At 39.5% G+C, this 11,553-nt stretch overlaps 1 protein-coding gene across 1 annotated transcript; it reads right to left on the bottom strand.

Annotated features, from left to right (window-relative positions):
* Positions 1 to 385: 385 nt before the first annotated feature.
* Positions 386 to 7,650, bottom strand: FGG (fibrinogen gamma chain). The gene is made up of 9 exons (XM_049852808.1): positions 7,573 to 7,650; positions 7,436 to 7,480; positions 7,054 to 7,237; positions 6,867 to 6,960; positions 5,189 to 5,319; positions 4,755 to 4,888; positions 3,721 to 3,905; positions 2,023 to 2,300; positions 386 to 594 (listed from the first exon to the last, which is right to left on the bottom strand). The coding sequence occupies exons 1-9, from the start codon at positions 7,648 to 7,650 to the stop codon at positions 386 to 388; spliced, it is 1,338 nt and encodes a 445-aa protein (XP_049708765.1).
* Positions 7,651 to 11,553: the final 3,903 nt, after the last annotated feature.

Genomic DNA, 11,553 nt, shown 5'->3' with positions numbered 1-11,553 from the left:
TTGAAGTTTTAAAATTTATTCCTATTTTATTAGTATGCACTAAATTATTTAAGAATAAAAATGAACAAAAAAATCAATACAAAATCACATGCAACCATTGAAATGCAAAATATGACAATAGCTTTATGTTTAGAAAATTATGCAAAATATTCTTTCCTCAAATAAACAATTTTTAAATAACTCTTAGTTCAGTAATTGGGGTTTATAGTCCAAAGTGAGTTTTAATTTCCACTTAAGGCAAAATAGCCTTAAAGGAAGGCTTAAAATGATAAATTCAGTAAGAGAAAGAACAGAAAATTTTTCAGAAAGGTTTCTGAAACTTCGTGAGTCAACAGAAACCAACATGCTAGTAATTTTCTACAATTAATTCTCAGTGAAAAATGATTTAGTCATATTCTATTTCAACATTGTGCTCATCTCCAACCTTTTTGGCTCCCCCCAGCTGAAACTGCTGTCCGTCTCCAATGTTAAGTCTGTTGAATGGGATTATCTTCATGGTGGTTTTCTTCATGGAATACCACCGGGATTTCCAGGTAGCCCAAATAATGCCATTATCATAACCATTAGGAGTAGATGCTTTTGAGTAAGTGCCACCTAAAACAAGTTGTAGATGTACAAATACAGATTATTGCTCTTGACCGTCCTTACCTCAGCAAGTCTATAAAGAACTATCTATTATGAAATCTATTGCTACTCACATCAAACTTACAGTGTTAGCTACCAACTAAAAAGATTCCTCAAATCTCAATTCGCAACTGAAATACATTTATTGTCAAACAACACCTTATATCTATGTTGTGCTTCATGGTCATTTCTATAATTTTGTTCACTAGTAACAGGGCTAGAGCTCCAAAGGTATCCGAATAGCCTCGCTAAGCTTAGCCATCCTGGACTCAGCAATTGTGGGTCACCTTTCCTCAGGCAGGCCAGAAGGGTAGGAACTACAAAATTCCTATTCAGATGATCACAATTTAGCTGAAAACACCATTTTACCAGAGAATTGGAACAAGTAGGAGGGATTTTAGAAAAATGGTTTGGGATTTTACTTTAAATCTCTATTAAAATGAAGTTTAGGTTAATTTGCCTTCTCCTAGTCACTGAGCACCATAGCTCAAGTAATTTTGTAAGAGTTATCTGTCTCCAATACCAGAATGTACCAGAGGCTATCAGCATGGCTATCCTGGGACAGAGGGATTAAGCACCTTCTCTGAGAGCTTCTTGTAATTGCGGGGTTTGCAGATGGAAAGGTAAGCCAGGCTTCTAAAAAAATAAATAAGTGAAACAAGTTTGAAGACCCAAATATAAATAGCCTTTAACAGGATCCCAAGTTGACTATTGGCTAGGGCATGGCCCTGAGAGGGAAAGGCTGCTTATCAGTAGATGAGATGGGGTAGCCATATTATATGATGCTTAATGGATCCTTTAGTATCAGTAAAGCCTCTCACATGTAACTGTTGGATGGTAACTAAAACCAGTCTTCACAACCACTTTAGCAAACTATAGACTGACCGCTCTCACCTTAAAATACATGACTACACTCCCCTGGCTGGATTCTTCTCTCAAACTTTAACGCACCTTTGTCCTTACCAGAACTTCCCTACTCTTTACATTTCCCAACACCTGATCACTGGTTGTATCTGATGTGTAGCTTATGGGAAGCTGAGGCAGCCTCCTATGTTTACAAGCATTAATGTGGTAATGTTAGTCCGTCCAATTAATATACATGTTATGTCTGAAGGTGATATCATAATCCAATGTACCAATCCTACAGTGGTAGTTTCAGGCACGATGGCAAACCATAGGATATTTTTCAGAAGATGGGTTTCTCATAGAGGGACCGATTTTAGATATAAGCTTGGTATATCATGGCTGGTTTCAAATAAAGAACCGTATGGTGAAAGCTCTGATATCTTTAAAAAAAAATTATCTTTACTAATTATTTATTTCTTTGTATCTACTTATTACCTTTTGCAAAAACATAAATTATATACTAATTCAGAAATCCAAGAAAGACAGTCATACCTTGGTAATAAACTCCATTGAGGTGGCCAGCATGGCACTTGTTCATCCACCAACCAGATCCATCCTGTTCAGCACAGTTGCCATCAAACTTGTCATTGTCATTGTCCCAGGTACTGAACTGCATGCCATTGTGGGATGTGAAAAACTTGTCGCTAGGATCATCGCCAAAATCATAGCCATCAAAGGCATCTCCGGCATCTCCACCAATGAAGTACGCATACGTCAGGCGGTATTTGTCACTTTCAGGCCCCACCTTGAACATGGCATAGTCTGCAGTACTGTAAAGAAGGGAACAGACATTTCCTCAGCCTCATCAAGGATCTGAGAAGGTCCTTTTTCCATAGGACAGTTGTTCGAAGTCTCTAACTTTGTTTCTCACGGCTGAAAGTGCTCAGTGAGTGGGGTTTTCTGAAAATCTGGGAAGAGACAATGGATGTGCGAACCAGTTTACAGCTAACCAAAGCCCAGGATGGGTTTAGATTTCAGAGCATAGCCCAAAGAAAACTGAAAACTTTACCCATTTGAATATTTTTTGCCTACAAGATCCGAATATCAAACCATGGTGTTTGGGTGAACATGATAAATTACACATTTTCCACTTTCACTTAAATGTTTAGCATTGTGCACACAGTTTTCAAAGACTGGGGCAATTACCTGACAGTAAGTGACCATTAATAAATGCACCAAGTCGGAAGGAGCTACAGCACCATTAGCCACTCATATCACCTGAACGGTGGAGTCCTGAAGGGATTCTTCTTTCCCAAGCTAGTGTTACAGAAAAAGGGCCTCCAAGAATATCACAGAAAAGAAGCGGTCCCTGTCTGGCCCACAAAACATGAACTATGAGACTTCAAATGAGATTCTCCCCTAGAAAAATTTGTGAAAGAGGGTCAGTATTCTATAGAATAGAGAGAACAATGGGTCTTGGCACATGACCAGAGATTTCCAAAAAATGTTTAACTTCTTTCTTAATCTCCAGCATTTGAGAAATGGGAGACATTCTAACAGAAAAAAAGATCTGCCCCCTAAAAAAAAAAAGATACCTATTTAGAGAATTTTTTAAATTATTATTCTGTAGACATAACAAAAGGATTGACAATTTTCCTTCATTTTAATTAGCTCTGAGTATAAAGGGGGCTCTATCCCAACAATTAGCTGATTTAATTTTAAGATCCTCATGGATTTGACTGAATGACTGGACATTACGGCACAGGGAAATGTGAAGAGCCTGGATTAGCTTTTCAGTTAAGACAGTGGTAAAAAGGATGGGTTCTGGAGTCAAACTCCCTGAGTTCAAACCCCACCTCTACCATTTAATGGCAATGTGACCGTGAGCAAATTATTCTGTAAAATGGGATTATTAATAGGACTTGCCTCATAAAATAGTTATTTGGTATAGATTAGATTAGAATTCCATGCTCAGTTTCTGGTACATATTAAAAGTTCAGTAAATGCTAGCCATTATTCTGAATGGTTCTTGAGTGAGCTCAGACCAGTAGATGATACCGAAACACTCAGATCCATGCTGGATAGAACCTGCCTCTTTGGGATTGCCCAGTAACCAAACTGGCTCCCGGGGAACTTGGCTGGATGTGCTCTTTGCAACTTCCAGGCTGTCTTTGCCATTGGTCTATTGATGGTTGGAAAATGCACATCCCATTCTACAATGAAAAGTTAGAAGTCCTTTCTAAATAATACCTGGTTTTGCCATTCCAGTCCTCTAATTCCACTCTTAATGCATATGGAATTGTAGACTGTACACTGATCAAATGAATCTTCTCATTGCCCAGCCAAAACTCCGTGGTGCCAGTAGGAGACAGATGTCCAAACCCTTCTTTATATTGAACCCAATTTTTCTTGAAATCCTCACTGCCATCAAGTCTCTAATTATACAGTTGCACGGGAAAAGGAGAGAAAAGGATTGTCAGTGCACATAAACAAAACATTATAAACATTCTGTTGAAAATATGGAGGGTATGAAAATATGGGCAAGCTGCTTCAGTTTCCTCATCTGTGAGCTATGATGTTTACTTCTTAGTGTTGCTGTCAGCATTACGTAAGACAAGGTAAGAGAAATACTTAAAAGAATGCCTGGTCCATGGTAGTTTTAAAGACACCTAGAGGACTTCAGGGGCCCTGGTGGTGCAGTGCTTAAGAGTTGGGCTAACCAAAAGGTTGGCACTAGAATTCACCAGCTGCTCCTTGGAAACCTTATGGGGCAGTTCTGCTTTGCCCTATAGGGTCGCTATGAGTCGGAATTGGCTTGATGGTGATGGGCTTGGATTGGATTAGAGATGACTTCAGGCTCAAGCTTGATTATTGCTGACTCTTGTACTGATGGTAGAATGGTCAGCCAGTCCTTCCACCACTCACTCCTTCCCTGACAGCCCCCTGCAGTATAGTCGTGATTGTGTTGGAATCCAGGATCCACAGTGGGCGCCAGAGGTCGGCAGAGGCAACAGGGCTTCCTAGTCTCAGAGCAGCACAACTCTATCCTCTGGGGGCCTTTATCCTGACTCTGTTACTTATTAGTTATGTTACCCTGGACAAGTTACTTAACCTTTTGTGTCTCAGTTTCCCCAACCGTAAACAGGGTAATAATAGTTGCTACCTCATAGGGATGTTGTGAAGGGCTAAATGAATTAGTGTTTACAGGTGCTTAAAAAAGAGTCTTGTATGTGGCAGAAACTAATTGGGTGTTTACTAAACACAAACGATGAGAAAAAGGATACCTTCTGAAGCACAGTCCACCCATTTCCAGATGGTTCAATTTCACAGTAGACAAGGAACTGCTGCTTAGCTTTTAGGGGCTTGATAAAGTAAAGCCCACTCTCTTTGGCTCCCTTGTTTGCAATGTCTTGACAATCTGAAGGAGAGGAAGAAACTTTTACTGTGCTTTACATTCCAGGCAAGATTGTACCAGTCTTGAAGATGAGTTTTTAATATGTTGCAAACCATTCATCTCATAAGAAAAGTATTTTATGACTTCCCATATCATCGTTCCTTTCAAACTATTTTTAACCACCCCACAAAAGCCTAAGAAATTGGAATCTTTAGACTTCATGTCTAGACACCTTCCAAAGTATTCTTATACATTTTAATACATACAATCTTCTTTGTCTATTTGCGTTTGCAAACACAATCTCAAGGTAAATCTTTCACTTACCTTTCCCAGTAGTATCATGAATTTGCACTGTGTCTTTGCAAGGTTCCTGACACTGTTCTTCAAGTTGGGTTACCTTTTGTTTCAGGTTAAGGATCTTTTGACTATTTGACTTGTATATGTCCTGCAAAAACCTATAAGCAGAAGACAACCAAGTACTTGCTTTGGAGAAATAATTTTGTATATTCTTAAAAATAAACTTCCTATTTTCTCAAGAATTACTTCCTGATACATTATTTTAATTACTCCCTCTTTGGGAAAATGGTAAAAATATGAAACTCGATTGAAGTAAATAAGAATTCTAAGCTTTTTGGAAAACAACCACAATTTTTTTTTTAATTTTTATTAGACATAGAATAGAGTTTTGACCTAGATCTTTTCACTTGGAATAGAGGTGTATAGTATCAACTCTGAAACAAATAACAAAGTTCTTGCAAATAAGCAAATGCCATTCTAGAGTGGTCCTTGCATAAGTGATGAGCCTGGTTAATAGAACACTGCCTGATGACCAAAAATCAGGAACGGCTCTGTTCAGTAATTACATGTGCTGAACCTTCATCCCTTCTGACTTGTGGAACTATTGATAGTTGATTTATGGGCTTCAATCTGTAATTTACATGGGAAAAGGATCTGGGACATTATCTTACAAAAAATAAAACAGCAGACATTTTCCATTTCTTCTTTATGTTTCTATTTACATAGCTTCTGAAAAGGGTAGAGGAAAGCAAAAACCGTGGTTTCCTCGTTTCTCACAAGGTTGCTTATCTACATTCAGAAATGATAGATAACTATCTACAGTATGTAAACTGCTGTGTCTTTCTCAGTGATTAAAAAATAGACTAATCATTTTCCCTCTACTATGCCCTAGAAAATTTCTGCACAATAGTTTCATTCAGCTTCACTGATTGGCAGTGATCACACGAATTATAACGACATGAATAATCACAATGATAGTAACAACAGCCCTCTGACACCAAAGAGAGGAGCAACTTCTCCTGGACCACTTCCACCCACAAAATTGCTTTTAAGTTTTCATGCTACTTGGAGAACAATCTAGAAAAACCATTGAGGAAAAACCAAAATTGTGTATGAGGCCCTATCTTCAGAAAGTTTATGAGCCCTTGGGAAGCAGTTAACAGAGACATTCCACCTCCAAGTGAAGGTAGGAGATTACGTAATTGCAGGTTTATTGTAAAATGATAACACGTAGTTTTACCGTGTTGGTTAGACTTATCTAAGCCATGCTTTTTTTTCTGCTCCACCTTCAATATAATTGACTTTAGGAGCCAAGATCCTCCCTTTGCCTCTACTTGTTAATTCCTCACCACCGAGTCCATGACATTTTTATAGAGAATTTTATTTCAACACCCAAATTCCCATCAATTTGAGTTTACATTGGAAGACAAACTGGAGGACAACAAACATTTCGATAAGTATGGTCATTATTGCATTTTAAGACATCTAGGACACCTTCCCATGTGATCCCATGCAATCATTAAAATGCAAGTACAACGCAATACAACGCATATTACACTATTACACTAGCTATGTTCAAGATAGTCAGGCAAAATGCCTATCCAATATCGTAAATGGGGAAAAAAGATGATTTTTCACTGAAGCTTGGAATATTGACTAAAAACTAAATCGGTGTTGGAGAACTAGTGAAAACACAAATGCTTACCGAATACTGGATTCATGGGTTAAAATCAACGCTTCATATTTCACAATTTCTTCTAACATTTTCTTGGCATTATGAGTAGCACGCTGTATGGCACCTGTAAGATGGGATCAGAGATATAAGAAATGCTTAAACAAGTACAACAACAAAAGCAACAGGGCTTCTCAGTCAGTAGGTTTTTGTTTCTTACTTGGTTTTGATGGCTCCTCAGGAGTATAGCTGATTTGGATTGATTTGATCAGTTCTTTGGCTTCTGATGTTCTGTTTTCAACTTGGTGTAAGATGTCTTCCAAAGACTGCAGATCCTTGTCTACACTGGTTTGGTAAGAAGACAGGAAATCTGCAATGCCGCACATAGTTGGGCAGTAACTTCCCTGAGAAAACAACAAGAAAAGAATTTTAAAAACTTGACTAAAGTTACACTTAAAATTTATCAATAAGAATAGGTAAAAACTTAGACTACGTTTTTAAAAAATGTTTGAAGTGCTAAAGGACCCTGGTAAGCGAATGCCTTTTATTCATCTGCCCCTCTCCAGCTCAAACACAAACCGAAAAACAGAAAACCTACTTACAAATCTTTCATCTAAGATGCAGCAGTTGTCTTTGGTAGCCACATACTAGAGGAGAAAAAGACAGCTAGTTCATTATACATTTCTTATTTTTCAGCCTTCCCTTTAAAATAAAGATGTTTTGTGAACAGCGCACTTACTGCCAGGCACGTTGGAGAAAGCAGTGAAAGAGCGTAGAAGCAGAGAATTAAGCTCCGGGGATGCAGGGACAAACTCATGGTGCCTGCCTGGGAGGGGGGCCCAGTGCTCTAAGCCCGGTAGTGTCAGCTCTGTGGCCTCTTGGCCTCCACAACCCTTTATGTAAGCTCCAGTGGCTGGCGCTGATCACGGGGCCTCCTTACCAGAAAGGTGGGGAGGTCTTTCTCATCTTCTTTGTTCTCTTCGTGGCCCCTACCCTCCTCCGCTCATCCAGATTCCCAGATTTTGCGCGCAGGTTAAGCTCCTCCCTTTTGGCCCAGTTCAACCTTTCTCCTCGGAAGCAAAATCGTCCTCAAACGCTAGTGAAGCATCAGCCATTGCTATGAAAAGGGGAGGGAGGTGGGGGAGGCTGCCTGATGCAATCTCTTCCAGGATGGGGCTGAGAGAGCAAACACAGAGATTTGACTTCGACCAGAACAACAGGGCCCAGCCTTAAAATGGAGGCTGGTGCTATAATCCCATTTACTCAAAGTTCTCTCTTAGCCCAGGGATGAGGTAACATAATTATTTTTAACCTGTGGCTATGGCAAGAGGAGACTGCCTTTCCACGTCGCCCAATTTGTCAGCATTGCCAGGAAAGAGTGCCACACTGGAAATACGTTCCTGCTCCCCCAGGGTTGGCCATTTTCATAGGCTTTCAGTTCTCAGCCAGCTCTTCAGCTCGAAGCTTCCCTTTGTCTAAAGGAACCCGGTGGCATGGCACCTCATCTGCCACAGAGGGGAAAAGAGCTAGGAGCCCTCTTAGTCTTTCCTGGTGTTCCATCTTAAGGAGGAAGGGGCTAGAAAAAATCCACTTCCCATGTATCTGACTAGAAACATGCCTAAAGCATTACCTTTGCTCTTAAGGAGAGAATAGCCTGACTGGAGAGAAAACCAAAAACCCGTTGTCATCGAGTCGATTCCGATGCATAGTGACTCTACAGGACAGAGTAGAACTGCCCCATAGAGTTTCCAAGGAGCGGCTGGTGAATTCAAACTGCCAGCCTTTTTGTTAGCAGCTGTAGCTCTTAACCAGTATGCCATTAAAACCCCCAAACCAAGCCCGCTGCCATCGAGTCAATTTCAACTCATAGGGACCCTATGGAACATAATATACACAAAAGCAATAAATACTGAAATTGAGAATGTTGGAAATTCTATCTACCCCATTTTAGAAGTGCAATACATATATTCCTGGCTTTTTACTGACTTGCATTGGATTCTGAGATGTGTTATCACAATTCTAGACAAAATATTTGCTTTATACCTGTCTCGAGTCCTAAATCGGAATCCTCTTAGAAAAAATGCACTCTGAGAGAAAACGACCAACAATTTAGTGGCCCACAATGGCCTCACGTTCAGTTTAGTATCACTCAGGTGAATTATGATTTGGAATTGACTCAACGGCAACGGATTTGGCTTGGTTTTTTGGTTAGGAGTATTAAATTTTAACTAATTGTTCTTGACCATGTTTGGGCCCATTTTTGGCCCCTCTGGGAAATGATAAATGATTAATGAATTCCAGGAAAAAGAAGTATTTCCTAAGACAAATTTCCTCTACTTCCAGGTTTGTTTTCTGACTGGGTAGCACAGGTAGCATTTACGGCAACACAATCATTTAATTTAATTCAGAGGTCAGTGAGCTCATGTATTGAAATAACATTTTCCCAACTGCCTATCATTCCACTGCTTGTGTTCTGATTTGTAAATACAACAGGGATTGCGAACAGCCTACACGTATAGTGATAGTTAACTCTGCCAGCCCCTTGTCTGTTTCATTCACCTCTGCTCCAAAGTCATTTGCTGAATATGAATTTGATTTAAAAAAACTAGCGTTAATTCATACAGTGAAGAAGAGTTCCTGATGTGTTGACAAATGAAATAGGCCTGAAGGGATGATAGAAAGAGCCACCAGTTTTGAGCATCTTTTGTCTAGCAGATCTATGCTGTGGTTTTGTTATTGCTGCTGATTTGTATACACTCTCATTGAATCCTCACAACAAGGTAGGTATGATTATCTGCCTCTTAGAAATGAAGAAAGAGAGTCTTAGAGAGGTTATATGACATACACAAAGTAGCTGCAGCAGAAAAGGAATTCAACGCCTGTGCTCTTAAACAAAGCTCTAAATGCAATCACAAAGCCCTTCTTAATGTAATATGCTACATGGATCTAAGGTGTTATTATGAGAATCAAAGTTAGTCACAGCTGGGATGTATCCCTGGTGGATTTTATGGATTTTTAAAAAGAATATGCAAGTGCACATATACAAGTGTGTGTACATGATTGCGTGTACATATGTTTACATTTCCCAGTCTTCCCACTCCAAAGTCAAGTGATCCAACAGAATGTGGAAATTATCAAACAATATCATTAATATCACATGCAAGTATAATTTTGCTGAAGATAATTAAAAGATGGTTGCAGCAGTACATCAACAGGGAACTGCCAGAAATTCAAGCTAGATTCAAAAGAGGATGTAGAAAGAAGGATATCATTGTTGATGTCAGATGGATCTTGGCTGAAACGAAGAATACAAAAAAGATGTTTACTTGTGTTTTATTGACTATGCAAAGGCATTCAACTGTGTGGATTGTAACAAAGTGTGGATAACATTGTGAAGAACAGGAATTCCAGAACACTTCATTGTGTTCGTGCAGAGCCTGTACATAGACCAAGGGGCAGTCATTCCAATAGAGCAAGGGGATACTGTGTGGTTTAAACTCAGGAAGGATATGCATCATGGTTATATCCTTTCACCATACTATTCAACCTGTAAGAAGGATGCTGCATCAGGATTGGAGGAAGACTCATTAACAACCTGCCATACATAGATGCTACAACCTTGCTTGCTGAAAGTGAAGAATACTTGAAGCACTTACTAATGAAGATCAAAGCCTTCAGTATGGATTACACCTCAAAAAAGCAAAGATCCTCACAGCTGGACCAATAATCAACATCATGATAAAGGGAGAAAATATTAAAGTTGTCAAGAATTTCATTTTACTTGGATCCACAATCAACGCCCACGGATGCAGCAGTCAAGAAATCAAATGACGCATTGCATTGGACAAATCTGCTGCAAAAGATCTCTTTAAAGTGTTAAAAAGTAAAGATGTCACTTTGAGGACTAAAGTGGGCATGACCTAAGCCATGGTATTTTCAACCACCTAATGTGCATGTGAGAGCTGGACAATGAATAAGGAAGACCGAAGAAGGATTGATGCCTTTGAATTATGGTGTTGGCAAAGAATATTTAATATACAATGGACTGCCAGAAGAAGAAACAAATCTGTCTAGGAAGAAGCACTGCTAGAATGCTTCTTAGAAGTGAAGATGGTGAGACTTCATCTCACGTACTTTGGACATGTTATTAGGGGGGACCAGTCTCTGGAGAAGGACATCATGCTTCATAAAGTAGAGGGTCAGCGAAAAAGAGGAGGACCTTCAACAAGATGAACTGACATAGTGCCTGTAACAATGGGCTAAAACATAGCAATGATTGTGAGGATGGTGTAGGACTGGGCAGTGTTTCATTCTGTTGTATATAGGGTTGCTATAAGCTGGAGCTGATGGCACCTAACAACAACATCTACCTACTAGATCCCTGGGTGGCACAGTTTGTACTCAACTACGGACTTAAAGGTTGCAGTTCGAATCTACTCAGCAGCACTGTGGGAGAAAGGCCTGGTGATCTGTTTCCGTAAAGATTACAGTCAAGAAAATCCCAGAGAGTAGTTCTACTTGGTAACACATGGGGCCACCATGAGTTGAAATTGACTTGACAGCAGTGGATTTAGTTTTGATTTCGATCCGTCTACTCATCTATCATCCTCTCTAGTTTAGAGATAACATTGGCTGGATGATCTTTTCCAATCTTCCTCAAGCTGAGGTTCTAAATGTTTTATGATTAGCTTGTGTTTTTAGTCTAATTTCTAGAAGGGAG

The sequence above is a fragment of the Elephas maximus genome, chromosome 13 (assembly GCF_024166365.1).
Source record: "Elephas maximus indicus isolate mEleMax1 chromosome 13, mEleMax1 primary haplotype, whole genome shotgun sequence".
NCBI lineage: Eukaryota > Metazoa > Chordata > Mammalia > Proboscidea > Elephantidae > Elephas > Elephas maximus.
Note: the sequence above shows the minus strand (reverse complement) of the source record. Positions and strands in the feature narration are given on the sequence as shown.

Coding starts and splice junctions, on each gene's coding strand:
- FGG (XM_049852808.1), bottom strand. CDS start 7,650: ATGAGTTTGTCCCTGCATCCCCGGAGCTTAATTCTCTGCTTCTACGCT. Junction 5,320..6,866: donor ACCCATGAATCCAGTATTCG/GTAAGCATTTGT, acceptor TTCTGCTTATAG/GTTTTTGCAGGACATATACA. Junction 2,301..3,720: donor GACTGGAATGGCAAAACCAG/GTATTATTTAGA, acceptor CCTTCTTTACAG/TACTGCAGACTATGCCATGT.